Below are 15,705 nucleotides of genomic sequence, written 5' to 3' on the forward strand. Positions count from 1 at the left end.
CAATCCTGACAAATCCTTCAGAATGATCTACACACAGGATAAGAGGTACTGCAATCCTGACAAATCCTTCAGAATGATTTAGAATACATTTGCAACTGGGGGATTTTAGGATATTAGAAGTGCCCCACATTTATAAGTAGCCATAAAGCGTGTTTGTGTTTAATAGCAGTTTATTTAAACAGGTGTCCAGTTGACTACTATAATATGATTTTGCATAGAATATTGCACCTTCAATGGATTTGAAAGAAATAAAATGAACAGTGTCAGCTTGCATGTGTGCATGAAAGTCAGGTTATTCATATAAACTGGCGTTGATACATCCTTATTTTTACTCTTTTGAAGGTGATTTTTTTTTCTTGCAGTCATTTTGTAATGTAATCACCATCTTTAAGCAATGGCCTCTTTTTATCACTCACCTCATAATGATAAACCACACACTGAAGATGTGTAAGACACTAAAACCTACCTATACACATACACGTGGAAAAAATACAAAAGTGGCACTTGACAAGTTCATTTCTGCAAATATATACCCGTAGTTCTATTAAAGGTAAAAGGACTTGCACAGTAAACCTTTCATTTCTTATAGACCCTTGTTCTTTCAGGTCAGTATGGGATGTTAAAGCCTACAGTAAATGATCTCATCTGTCAGAGTGACCTGGGAGGTCAGTGTAGATATAAATAACAGCAGCCCATTTCCCTAGCCTGTACAGATTGCATTATTGTGGGGCTGTCTGCAGTTCAGGGCATCATCATTCACAGGGATAATACAGATGATACATATTTTTCACCTATTGATCATTCTCTGAAAGCGGTCCTTTATTCGGGGTTCATTTAAAATGCCACTGCTGACCAACAGCACTTCATGAGATTAAGGGCTGCTGTAAGGATAGGAGCAGTGCAAACAACTGCGGCTGCAAAATCCAAATTGCCTAGCGGCCAGACAATTATTTTGCACTGCAGCATAAGCTTAAGACCAATGCAAATTACTCAACACGCACACATAATGAGCTGCAATCATGATAATGAGGGCCACAGTGAGCACCGTTGTGCATCAGGCTATTCAGCGGCAGCACTTACAGCCCAGGGGTGAGGGGAGAGGAGTATAGAGAGCAGCAGGCACTGGATGAGATTTGTGGAGCACTGTGACGGAAAGATGAGTTCTGGTGATGAATCTTCCTCCCGACCTGTGAGGGCGCTAAAGAACGGGAGGAGAAGTATCTGGAAGGGCTGGCCTGACAGTTCGTTTCCGGGTCAGGGAAGTGGGTCAGCCTGGAGAGGAGCGCGACTCTGTTGTAAGACCGTATTGATTTGAAAGGTAAACGAGAGGCAGCTGCAAGTAATAAGGCAGCTGCAACCGTTTATCTCGATATCATGCGGGATTACATATAGGGGCCAGGGTAACGCTGATCTTCTCCTTCGTTTGGGTAACGTGAGGCATCTCACCGCGACATCTGTTCCCCTTACCAACCACTTTGCCACAAGCACAAAAATCTAATGAAACCAAAAAATATGTCTTACGGCTGAGGCAGCAAATTGAGTTCTTGAAAAGCCTCAACCGCATCAGAAATAGTGGAAAGTCAATGCTGTTTTCTGACAGTCACTCAGGAGCTGAAGGTGGTCCTTACGGCTGAGGTCACTCAGCATCAGATTGAGTTACTTGTTTGGAAAAGCCTCACATCACAGCACAGGCATCAGTTATCCACTACCAAAGCATGGCCAGGAGGAGGAACGCCATCCACATCACAGCTCTATAGTGGAGGAAAGCCATCCACATCACAGCACAGGCATCCAGCAAACAGGAGGAGGAACGTCATCCACATCACAGCACAGGCATGCAGCAAACAGGAGGAGGAACACCATCCACATCACAGCACAGGCATCCAGCAAACAGGAGGAGGAACACCATCCACATCACAGCACAGGCATCCAGCAAACAGGAGGAGGAACGCCATCCACATCACAGCACAGGCATCCAGCAAACAGGAGGAGGAACGCCATCCACATCACAGCACAGGCATCCAGCAAACAGGAGGAGGAACGCCATCCACATCACAGCACAGGCATCCAGCAAACAGGAGGAGGAACGCCATCCACATCACAGCACAGGCATCCAGCAAACAGGAGGAGGAACGCCATCCACATCACAGCACAGGCATCCAGCAAACAGGAGGAGGAACGCCATCCACATCACAGCACAGGCATCCAGCAAACAGGAGGAGGAACGCCATCCACATCACAGCACAGGCATCCAGCAAACAGGAGGAGGAACACCATCCACATCACAGCACAGGCATCCAGCAAACAGGAGGAGGAAAGCCATCCACATCACAGCACAGGCATCCAGCAAACAGGAGGAGGAACGCCATCCACATCACAGCACAGGCATCCAGCAAACAGGAGGAGGAACGCCATCCACATCACAGCACAGGCATCCAGCAAACAGGAGGAGGAACGCCATCCACATCACAGCACAGGCATCCAGCAAACAGGAGGAGGAAAGCCATCCACATCACAGCACAGGCATCCAGCAAACAGGAGGAGGAAGCCATCCACATCACAGCACAGGCATCCAGCAAACAGGAGGAGGAACGCCATCCACATCACAGCACAGGCATCCAGCAAACAGGAGGAGGAACGCCATCCACATCACAGCACAGGCATCCAGCAAACAGGAGGAGGAACGCCATCCACATCACAGCACAGGCATCCAGCAAACAGGAGGAGGAACGCCATCCACATCACAGCACAGGCATCCAGCAAACAGGAGGAGGAACGCCATCCACATCACAGCACAGGCATCCAGCAAACAGGAGGAGGAACGCCATCCACATCACAGCACAGGCATCCAGCAAACAGGAGGAGGAAAGCCATCCACATCACAGCACAGGCAGCCAGCAAACAGGAGGAGGAAAGCCATCCACATCACAGCACAGGCAGCCAGCAAACAGGAGGAGGAAAGCCATCCACATCACAGCACAGGCATGCAGCAAACAGGAGGAGGAACGCCATCCACATCACAGCTGACACCGCTGGAGAGGCAAGCCATCTCAAACAAAGTGACCCTGGGTTTCGATATGCGGGGTCTGCTCCATCTTGCCCTTCTCCTCTGAAGGTTTTTCTGCCTCTCCTCAACAAGAGCCAGCGTAGCTGCATCAGGAAGTGGACCACAGCAGCCACTCTGAGCATCAGGAAGTGGACCACAGCAGCCACTCTGAGCATCGGGAAGTGGACCACAGCAGCCACCCTGAGCATCAGGAAGTGGACCACAGCAGCCACCCTGAGTATCAGGAAGTGGACCACAGCAGCCACCCTGAGCATCAGGAAGTGCACCACAGCAGCCACCCTGAGCATCAGGAAGTGCACCACAGCAGCCACCCTGAGCATCAGGAAGTGGACCACAGCAACCACCCTGAGAATCAGGAAGTGCACCACAGCAGCCATCATGAGCATCAGGAAGTGGACCACAGCAACCACCCTGAGAATCAGGAAGTGCACCACAGCAGCCATCATGAGCATCAGGAAGTGCACCACAGCAACCACCCTGAGAATCAGGAAGTGCACCACAGCAACCACCCTGAGAATCAGGAAGTGGACCACAGCAGCCATCATGAGGCCAACTCCATGCTCTTTTCTTCATTTGAATGCATTTCAACATCATTTATACGGATTAACGATGGCAAAGTGCTAATTTGACAGCGGGTGCAGAACGCCAGGTGAAAACCATTGTTTACATACGCTGCATTTTTAGTGACTGCTAAAGTCTCCCTTTACGCCAGCTAAACATGTAATTGCAGATCAAATCATCACAGACAGAGAGAGAGAGAGAGAGAGAGAAGAGAGAGAGAGAGAGAGAAGGCTCAAAGGGTCAAGTGTGCCCCTCCCCCACAGCTGCTGCAGGATTCTCCCTCAATTACCATTGCTATGGCAACAAGCAACCCCACCACAGCAGGCTTCCTCACTGTTCAGGCCTCTTCATTCTCTTTGTGTTGCAAATCTCAAAGTCATGGCTATTATAGAAAGCCATTTACTGTGTTTATTTGTTAGAAATGATAATCATAACGTGTTTAATACAAATCTACAGCATGGGTTTCCCATACTGTGGTACTTTAGGTAGCAGCAGGAGGTTGGCTGTACAGCTCACAGGGGGGACAACGTGACCAGTCAGGGAGAGAGGATAGTGTGCCTGCAGTCACATACCCCAGCCAGGGAGAGAGGATAGTGTGTCTGCAGTCACATACTCCAGTCAGGGATAGAGGATAGTGTGCCTGCAGTCACATACCCCAGTCAGGAAGAGAGGAGGACAGTGTGCCTGCAGTCACATACCCCAGTCAGGGAGAGAGGATAGTGTGCCTGCAGTCACATACCCCAGTCAGGGAGAGAGGATAGTGTGCCTGCAGTCACATACCCCAGTCAGGGAGAGAGGATAGTGTGCCTGCAGTCACATACCCCAGTCAGGGAGAGAGGATAGTGTGCCTGCAGTCACATACCCCAGCCAGGGAGAGAGGATAGTGTGTCTGCAGTCACATACTCCAGTCAGGGATAGAGGATAGTGTGCCTGCAATCACATACCCCAGTCAGGAAGAGAGGAGGACAGTGTGCCTGCAGTCACATACCCCAGTCAGGGAGAGAGGATAGTGTGCCTGCAGTCACAGATAATGTATTGGGAGCAAACTGCACCCCATTCTTTATCAGCTTCACCAGACTACGGGAGTAAGTAGTACACTGCTGTGCAAAAGTCTTAGATGCGTTCAGGAGTTACAGTATATATTGATGTTATGAGCATCACAATTTACTCAATTTACTAGTGTTTTCCGCTATTATAACAACTTTGACTGTTATTAATACAGCTTAGTTTTGGGTGAGAAAAAACCCAGCTTGTCATTTAGCAATCTTTAATGTACATTGATCAGAATCTTCAAAAACTTGTGATCACAACAACTGAAAGTAAACAATACAGTTTCATAATCACCAATGCTTGCCTAAGTTCTAGCTATTGGCTACATTGAGTGTGCATCATGTTCTAATTTACTCTCTGTCGATGTACATCACAATGGCACAATTAAGATATGCTTTGTTTTCAAAACAATAAAGTATCAGTACTTACTCTTTTACAAAATTCTGAAGCTGTTGCTTGACAGATCTTTGAGCTTGATCAAAAAGTATCTAGAAAGAAAAATACATCAATTAGTAACAAGGAATGAACAAAGAAAAACATACAGAAATTGGTAAAGATTTTTTTTTTTGGTTGGCTCATGTCATACATGTAGTATCCCACTAGAGGGGGAAAGGACGCTGGTAATTCTGGTGTGTCATTACAAGATCTATATGCAGTATAAACAGCGGTCTGTTGTTTCAGGAAGGCTCACTGAGGGAGGGGTGACATGGAATAGATTCAGTTACAATGATCACAACCCTTTATTCATTTTTTTTTTTAAATTTACACTTTTGTATAAATTACCTCAGGAAATTATCAGTGTTTATTAACAAGAAAAATCTGCACATCTGTGCAAATAATGAATTTCCCAGGTAAATATGGGAGGTAATATTTCAGGACACACAGAAAAACAGCCCAGCTGCTTCTATTAGGGATGGGTGGTCACTCTAGGTTACCTGACCATGTGGAATGGGTTACCTTAGGGACGGGTGGTCACTCTAGGTTACCGAACCATGTTGTTGATGCTGCATCACTTGGATGCGTTTAGACCCAACTTGACAGTTTTCAGATCTATCAGCTACTAAGAACTAGATGAATGGCTTGCTCTAATTTGTAAAGCATACAATACCAACAACACGTGGCATTTTTATAGTGGGTTCTCCTAGGTAAATCTTCTCGAAGTACCTAAATAAATACAATCTACCACTGGACTGAAATATGACAATGTCATCTTCACTTCCACACGGGGTGAAGAAACTAACATGCAGACATTACTACTGTCACAATGAACGAGGCTTTAGCAGAACCTAACATGCTGGCATTACTGCACATCAACTAGGCTTTAACAGTCCGTGCACAATTACTGCAATTACAAAAGGCCTCCAATAGAGGGCATTGTATTCTTTAATTTGATTGAAGAATAATGAAAAAAAGAACTACAAATGCTCTTTGTTTTAGTCATCCACAAATTTGAATTTGCATTACTGCACAACTGCATTCCCTCCAAACCCATTCTACTCATGGTTGTTATGATAATACCATCGGTCTCCTGGCTAAAACCGGTGGAACAGGAAGATGGGTCATATACATTAGGAAATATGCATTATGAACTGATATGATAAGTAAACAGGGACTTAGAGGCACCAGACAGATTGATGTGCTTCCGATGCAGACTGAAGAGATCATCAATCAGTTTTCTAGAGTTTAGTAAATGGGTTAGTCTCCAATACTTGGTACCAATAGTCACTGCAACAGTTGTTCAAGTTTATCTTTATTATGAAACCTTATTTTATTTAGATACATGCTTTAAAATGTTTGGTATATTATACACACACACAAAAATAATTTAAGAATCTTGACAAAAACAGAGCACATTTCATGAAAAAAACCCTGGCGCAGTCATCGTGTATCTTGAATTAAGAAACTCCTGAGTTATACAGGTTTTCAATGTGTTATTGTACTGAAAATGCATTTTAAAAACTTTTAAAATACGCTGTTGGTGTTTCTTCTTGCATGTTGGAATTACAGATCTTCAAATCGTGGGTTTCGTGTGTTACGAAATAATTATACTACAAGAAAAATAAATAGTTGTACTGCACTACTTCTTTAAATGATTTTATACAATAGACACATTTGAGTTCTCATCAAATATAAGATATTCAAATCAAAAATAAGAAGATTTCAATGACCTGCTCCACGTTGGAGTCAGTATCAGGGTATGCAGCACACAAGCAGCAGTGTACATACTTTTCATAACTACAGTAATCCCGTGTTTCAGCACAATCTCACGTTTTATTTTTTTACTGCATCTTCAGTCTTTTCTCAAAGCAGGAATCTGTGCATTTTTCACATTGGTTTCCAAGCCGGTAGATTTGAAACGTCAGGTTCTCTAAATAGAGATGGTGAATACTAGGTGGTTATTGAATAAGACTGTGTGTCAATTGAAAATGACATCTTACTTGTTATATAGAATCATACCTTGCATAGTTGATAACTAAAGAAATAAATGCACCAAGTACCAAGTATTGGAGACTGACCCAAATGATTCAAATCCTTCGGTAACAGCTATACGGTGAATAGATTCAGTTACCTTTCTCAACCCTATGTTCTTATGAACAAAAATCAACAAGCATGTTCTAAACACTATACAGTACTCAGTAATGCTTACAATGTCGGGCTAATGACAATCTCCTTCTTGGCTCGTATTCTCTTTATCAGACTACAGATGTAATTTTCTCAGCACTACAGTGTCATTGAGGATTTACGAGGATAAATCTCTCGGTCTCTAGGCTCATTCCTGAGAGAGTCATTTCTAGCAGTTTTCTCTGCCAAGCAGAAACAACATTGAGTGCAAAAACATGCTGGAAATCCACAAAACGGCCTGGTCCAAATGATTTGAAGATGTTGTAGAGGAAGTGTCTTTTGCCAGTTAAGATTTTTTCAATCTCATCAGCCAATCCAGACATATGAATAATCAGCTTCCCTGAATGTTTCTTGGTCACTGACATCCCGAAGGCAGCTGTAGCTGTGGCTGGGAGTGGAGGATGTTGCTTTATGAAACTAACAACATTTAAAAAAAAGTCCAAAACAAGATCCTTCAACCCGCAGTGCCACAGCTCAATTCATTTTCTCCTGCAATGTCAGTGCTCATGATGTTTATATAATGCAGAAAAATACAAACCGCCATGTGTTTGTCAATCAGCAAGGATACTGGCTGAAAAGAACTAGACAGTCATTGACAGTGATGTCTAGAGTTCACAGCTTCTCATGTACTGCCCTGTAGCAGGGGAAGATCTGTGCTGACTCTGCTGGCGTGTTCACAGTGCTGCAGGAAGAGGGCAGCAGTCGTCCATCAACCGCCTGTGAGTCATGGCAGTGACACGGGGAGGTGGGAAAGTGGGTGTGTGGACTTTCCCCCTCTCTGAATGGCTGAGAGGCGAGTCTTGGGGAGATTGTTAGCTCTATAAGTTAACGCTCTGCTGTTTCCTCAGGTCTGCCCTTGTAGAAGCACCGAGAGTTAGGAAGCGCTGGTCCAGGACCGAGAACCAGTCGGAGAGAAAAGGAAACGAAACGTTTCACAGCGAGACAGTGAGGGCGGGGAACCCTTGGGCAAACCCCGGAAAAAAATAACTAAGCAGGCTAGTTAGCTGGCAGTGTAGGTTGGTGATCCAGGTCTCACGGATAGCGGCGACCGGGATATAGCTGTCAAGTGCAGCACCTTTCCTTTGTAGTTTTGTTACTGTTTTATTTTCCCTGTTTCTTTGTGCCTTCTGTTTTGAATTATTGTTTCGAAGCACCTGCAAGTGCGCCGGTATTGTGTACCATCGCTTGGTATTCCCGTGGTTCTGTTTACCATCGTTGGTAAGCAGACCACGGACCAACAGCGCCCTCTGCGGGCTAAAAGAAAAAGAGCACTCCAAAATAAAACTGGGCACCTGTGCGGTGTTGCCAAGTCCACCTGTCTGTCTCCTGTGTCAGTGAATTACCCACCACCCTTCCACATGCCCATATACAAGTCTACCATGGTATTTTTTGCACTTTTAATCATGCTTTTTCCATGGTAACACCATGTATTAACCATGATGAACCCTGGTTTACCATGTTAATTAATACGCTTTAACATACCTCACTGTTCTTTACATTGTTTTCCTATGCTTTACCATGCTTTCACTATGCTTTACCATGCTTGAACCATGCTTTCACTATGCTTTACCATGCTTTACAGACCAGTAAGCCTGACTATTATATGCAAACTTATGGAAACTATAATAAGCCAAAATGCTTACCTATATGGTAACACTATGCTTTATTAGTCAACATGGTTTTAGGCTTTTACTATGGTAAACTTTTATAAGGTTAGGAAGTGTGCATCTAAAAGCTACAGCTTCTCATGCACTAGGAAGTGTGTGTCTCAAAGCTACAGCTTCTCATGCACTAGGAAGTGTAATTCTCACTGAACGCAGTTGGGATTCAAGGAAACACATGTACATGGATTAGGGAGTGGTTAACATGTAGAAAACAGAAAGTACTGATTAGAGGAAAAACCTCAGAATGGAGTGTGGTAACCAGCGGTGTACCACAGGGATCAGTATTAGGTCCTCTGCTATTCCTAATCTACATTAATGATTTAGATTCTGGTATAGTAAGCAAACTTGTTAAATTTGCAGACGACACAAAAGTAGGAGGAGTGGCAAACACTGTTGCAGCAGCAAAGGTCATTCAAAATGATCTAGACAAGATTCAGAACTGGGCAGATACATGGCAAATGACATTTAATAGAGAAAAGTGTAAGGTACTGCACGCAGGAAATAAAAATGTACATTATAAATATCATATGGGAGATATTGAAATTGGAGAAGGAATCTATGAAAAAGACCTAGGAGTTTTTGTTGACTCAGAAATGTCTTCATCTGCAATGTGGGGAAGCTATAAAAAAGGCTAACACTCGGATACTTAAAACTGTACAATGCACTTGTAAGACCTCATCTTGAATATTGTGTGCAGTTCTGGTCACCTCGCTATAAAAAAGATATTGCTGCTCTAGAAAGAGTGCAAAGAAGAGCGACCAGAATTATTCCGGGCTTAAAAGGCATGTCATATGCAGACAGGCTAAAAGAATTGAATCTGTTCAGTCTTGAACAAAGAAGACTACGTGGCGACCTAATTCAAGCATTCAAAATTCTAAAAGGTATTGACAGTGTGGACGCAAGGGACTTTTTCAGCCTGAAAAAAGAAACAGGACCAGGGGTCACAAATGGAGTTTAGAAAAAGGGGCATTCAGAACAGAAAATAGGAGACACTTTTTTACACAGAGAATTGTGAGGGTCTGGAATCAACTCCCCAGTAAGTTGAAGCTGACACCCTGGGATCCTTCAAGAAGCTGAATGGCCTCCTCTCGTTTGTAAACTTTCTCACAGCTTCTCATGCACTAGGAAGTGTGTGTCTCAAAGCTACAGCTTCTCATGCACTAGGAAGTGTGTGTCTCAAAGCTTCATACAGCCACAAGGCTTCCCCTTTCATCCTTTATGATCCAGCATGAGTTTCATTGTCTGGGGAGAACGTTTTTTGATCAATATTATAGAAAAAAGAGCTAAATTCACTTTTGAGCTGTAAAAGTGTCCAAAAGTGGTACTAACAGTCCTGGGATGACCTTACAATCTAAAAGCATTGTGTGAGACATACTGTACAGAGCTGAACAATTTCTGTTGGAATAGCCTTGATATTGTCATATTAACATCAATCTGTTAAAAACATGCATGCTGGATTGTGAAGATTACCAAGCTGAAAAAGTGAACTAACATGCGCTATATTAAACTGACATCTATCTCTCTGCCTGCATTCTATTCCAGAGTGGACTGACTGCAATGTGTGTCTCTGACTCAGAATCCGGGCCTTGTGTTTGCTTAAGCCTGAGGCTCTGGTTTAGCCAAATAAGCGTTCAAATATAAACAAATAAACCGTTTTAGTAATAAGGTTAGTGCTGCACAGGAATAGGTCACCAGCATGTTAACTACAGCTGTGCACAGCACAGAAATATAGTTATTATAAATAGCAGAAACCAGGGCTTCTTTTTTATATGTTGTAATGTACTGGAGCAAATTGTATGTATATATTCTACTGGAAACAACAATGGTTGTTTAATTTCCTTCTAGTTTTATGAAGGATGCAATTAAAATTAGCCTCAGAAAAAAATGAAAAGTTTACAGTACTCCTCCACTAAGTATGCCAGTAACACACATGCTTTTTAAATCAGTATAAAAACTAGCCTATCGTGAATTATAAGGGATACACACATACAGAACTGTAATGTAAAACATAGTGCCCTTCAGTACTACAGTGAACCTCCATATACATATACATCCATTTACACATATCACTGTGTTACACAGCCACACATCCGAATGAGCGCATCACTGTGTTACACAACCACACACCCGAATGAGCGCATCACTGTGTTACTGTCACAAAGACGGCCGGAGTGGGTGGTGTCAGACCAGAGCCAGGAAATAATAAACAAAAAAAGAGGTGGAGATTGGTGGAGCTGAGCGAATGCTTTCGCTCAGCATTTAATAAATAAACAAACAGAAAATAAACGGTGGTAACAATACAAAAACAGGACACGGCACATTCGCCAAAATAAACAGACAAACAAAACAGACTAAATAAAACAAACAATGGACCAACAAACAAACACGGTGAGCTTCTATTTTTTAACGATTACTATTATTCTTATTATTTTTACCTCCGTCTCCTATCCCGTTCTCCACTCGCCGAACACCCAACCCCGAGTGGGTGAAAACATGTTGCTTTTATGCAGCTGTACCAAGACTAGACTGCTAATCAATCATTCAATTGGAGTCTCGGTACAACTGCACGTGAATTAATAAAGTGCAATTCCCTGTGCTCACATATTACTTTTTACTTGCACGTGAAGTGCTGTGCAATCCTCGTGCCTAAATACAAATATACATTTTAAACACTCGTGTTACACAGACCCATTTATATCCCGTGTACCAGTGACTATACACCAACATTTAGCACATCACACGCAACATATAACATTGAAATACACACAGGGGCAGGCACTTCGTCACAGTTACACAACCACACACCCAAATGAGTGTATCACTGTGTTACACAACCACACACCCGAATTAGCACACGGCTGCAATTCTAGACAAGTCAAACCTGTACTTTGTCTCTCATTACTGTCAGTCAACAAACCCATGAAATGAAATAACTGAGCCCAGGGATGTGGTGGGGCAACGTTGTTCCTTTACCTCCTCCTCCCATTCTCACCTCAATGTAATTCTGTCACCAGGGTGTGTGCAAATGGTATTTGGAAATCAGTTTCTGACATAGAAAGCTGGGTACAAACCAGACTATATTATTCCCTGTTAATGTGTATATGCAGCTTGCCACATGAAGACTGGAAGAACAACAATAGTACTCTGGACACTTCGAAGAACTGCAGCAAATTGGTCAAAGTGATCACAGGATTGTGGTTTAACACATTCTACATACAGTGGTTTGAGGCATCTCCTCATGATCTAGCATATAAACAGTAAACATGTTCAGGCAATAAGATAATGAGCAAGTCTACTAATGTGCATTTCTGTTGAGACTTTGCTCGGACTTCCTAAATGCAAATACAATGGGGAGAAACTGCTATTAATGCAAGGTCTTTACCAACTTAGTGACAGAATGAAATAGAGAGTACAAAGTTAAGTGCCTTGTTCCACTGTAGCATATACAGCTAAGGGCAAAAGTTTAGCATCAATTACAATTTCAGGATTGAGACATAATTAAAAAAAAAAAAAAAACTTCTATATGAACATAATTTAACAACATGTAATCAAAGAAACTACTCAATTATATTGCAAAAGTCTACTGGAAGCCACAATAGCAGTACAGTATTTCATATTAGATTTTGAAATGTGAATTTTTAACATTTTTGCAGTATATGGAAAACTACAAAACGGTATTAATTCAATATGTTAACGTAACATCATTCAGAGCAGATTTCATTTGACTTTATGAAGGAAAATGAGTTAATTCAACAGGGTGATGCAAAACTGTTGCCATAGTTGTAGTTCCACACTGTAGCGGTGGTGTTGTGGCTGCAGTCAGCCTGCTCACAGAGCCTAATCATCGCTGTAAACTATAAAAAGACACTTCAAACTAGCTTTGCTGGTTACTTTGTTGAACAGTCAGAATCACAACCTGGTGATTGATTTGGAAAGCTGGCATTAAGGGGTATCACCTAACCACTTGAAAAGCTCTCGAAGCCAAGAAAAGATCAGTATCGAATCTATATAAAACATGTGATGGTGCCATATCCAAAGACTAATAATAATTCTGTAATTCTGTATTATTAGCAGCATGGATCAAACAACATCTATTTTAACAGTTTTATGGAGCGGTACTCTAAGGCTATTACGATATCTACGGTTTGGATAATAAGCAAAACTTAACAAAAGATACTTGCAGTGAAACCACAGGTTAAAGCTTGTTTCCTTAACAAAGAGCCCTGGTTTGAGGAAAGCAATCCACTTAAACTGATGAACATCAACAAGATGTACAGAACAGTACAGAATGAGATTTGGATAATTTAATACAAACTGGGTAAGATTACAGTATGAGAAACGGCAATGGATAATTTAATACAAACTGGGTAAGATTACAGTAGATTAAGATTTTGTTCTCAAGATACATGTAGAAATGTGACATACAGATGGACGGATGTACAGACAGAGAGACACCCTTATCCCCACAATATGATATTCCCATTAACGCCTACTGAATAACAAACCATCACTTTTTAATAAGACGTCTTCCAGACACTGTATATATGTGTGACATACAGGGAGACACGTGTGAGGACAGACTCCCCCACATATCCCTATAATCTAATACTATCAATACTTTATGCTAAATAATGTTAAAACCATGTTGTATTACAATAGTTTTTTCAAATACATGGAAACATTTACAAACGTAAATGTACAAATACCTCCACTACTAATACATCCCCACCCCTTGCATAGGACAACAATGATACTGTAGAATGACAGACACGATTTCCCTCCCAGTGTTTATTTAATAATAAGAGATCAAGCAACTGAAGAGTTAATCACACTTGCATGAAAATACCTAATTTGGTTATCCATGGTTCGGCTAAATAAGAGCAACAATAAATCTTCTAAACCAAGTTTATGAGCAAGTAAAAGTTAAACCAGATACTGGCATGAAAGGTTTTAAAATATATAGAAGTTTGGTAGCCAACACTAAAAATTAATTTACTGCAGCAATGAGAAGAACCACAGTGCCACAGTGCCTCTAGCTGCAAAGAAGCAGATGAAAGAAGCAATGGCGATCCTTCTGACACACAGAGGAGACTGCCAGAGCTCCTGCAGGCTGCCAGGGTGTCTGAAAAAAGCAATGCAGATCCTCCTGACACAGGGGAGACTGCCAGAGCTCCTGCAGACTGCCAGGGTTTCTGCCCCTAAACCTCAGCAATGTCCAAGTTTAAAGAGCAGATCTGACCACAGCTCCCGTACAGGTGGCTGCTCTCTCACCCAAGCGCAGGATTGGCTCTCTCACCCGAGCGCGGGAGCTGCTCTCATACCCGAGCGTGGGAGCAGCTCTCTCACCCGAGCGCGGGAGCGGCTCTCTCACCCGAGCGCGGGAGCTGCTCTCTCACCCGAGCGCGGGAGGTGCTCTCATACCCGAGCGCGGGAGCGGCTCTCTCACCCGAGCGCGGGAGCGGCTCTCTCACCCGAGCGCGGGAACTGCTCTCTCACCCGAGCGCGGGAGCTGCTCTCTCACCCGAGCGCGGGAGCTGCTCTCTCACCCGAGCGCGGGAGCTGCTCTCTCACCCGAGCGCGGGAGCTGCTCTCTCACCCGAGCGCGGGAGCTGCTCTCTCACCCGAGCGCGGGAGCTGCTCTCTCACCCGAGCGCGGGAGCGGCTCTTTCACCCAAGAGCAGGAGCTGCTCTCTCACCCGAGCGCAGGAGCTGCTCTTTCACCCGAGCGCGGGAGCTGCTCTCTCACCCCAGAGCGGGAGCTGCTCTCTCACCCGAGCGCAGGAGCTGCTCTTCAGATCTAGTTGCCTGCCATAGATACATGTCACATCGGCTAGATCAGACAAAATGAGCCAGCGCCATCTAGTGATCTGACACTTGGATCACGTTTCCTTTTGTTCTTCTGATGCTGGCGCTTTCTAAAATAAAGACACTTTGTGCTCCAGCCTGCATTATATATGTACTGGAGAGTAATTCCACAGGCTTAACAAAAACTATATTTGAGTAACAGCAATAAGAATTACTCAGATTGATGGCAAACATCATTAAAAGGTAAAGTGACAGTAAAAATAAATGCAATTTAAGTGACATACTATTCTACTAAAGCCTTGAAATCATACTGAATTTACTCCCAGTATAATGATTTTTTAATGACATATTTCTCATACATATATTGTACAATTTATGTGGTAATCTAAAACCCTTGTTTGACCTTGACATGCATATTTAATTTGAATGATTTCATTAAAAGTGGTGTATGTTTTAAAGATAATTTTTGGAGACCAATCTTAATTCCTCAGTAATTGCTCATTCCAGGCTATTTCAATATCCAACAATGAAATAAATAAACACTGTTTAGCTGTATCAGCAATTTTCAAAGAGTCACAAATGAAAAACAAAAACAGATTTGCTTTGTTTGCTGGTACCTCCTGAGAAATGATTTTCCTAAAATATTCAACCCTTTTTGGCTTTCTTTTCATCATGCATTTTATTACCTAATTTAATCTTTATCATGACCATGTTAGAAATCCTTGCCCCCAAAAAGCTTAACCACAGTAGTTGGCAAATCCTGCATAAAAACAGCCGATCGCTGCCTCCACCGCTCCCTGCTTCACTACACAACTGCAGTAAACTTGCAATATGCTCTAGCTTTTCCACATAGCTTTGAAAATGCAGCTTCAAACTTCCTTCTTTTACCCTTCCCTTTTTAATAATTCTGAGTGGTTCTTATTGCAGTTACACACG

General features: G+C 42.9%; 1 protein-coding gene across 3 annotated transcripts in view; it reads right to left on the bottom strand.

Annotated features, from left to right (window-relative positions):
* The window catches only part of LOC121328823 (arf-GAP with coiled-coil, ANK repeat and PH domain-containing protein 3-like), a 159,402-nt gene that overhangs the window by 62,658 nt on the left and 81,039 nt on the right, over window positions 1-15,705 (bottom strand). For all 3 annotated transcript variants that reach the window (XM_041273911.1, XM_041273912.1, XM_041273910.1), the window contains exon 5: window positions 5,108-5,166. In XM_041273911.1, the coding sequence (XP_041129845.1) occupies window positions 5,108-5,166 (59 nt within the window). The remainder of the gene's footprint in view (window positions 1-5,107; window positions 5,167-15,705) is intronic.

The sequence above is a fragment of the Polyodon spathula genome, chromosome 16, assembly GCF_017654505.1.
Source record: "Polyodon spathula isolate WHYD16114869_AA chromosome 16, ASM1765450v1, whole genome shotgun sequence".
NCBI classification, from domain to species: Eukaryota; Metazoa; Chordata; class Actinopteri; order Acipenseriformes; family Polyodontidae; genus Polyodon; species Polyodon spathula.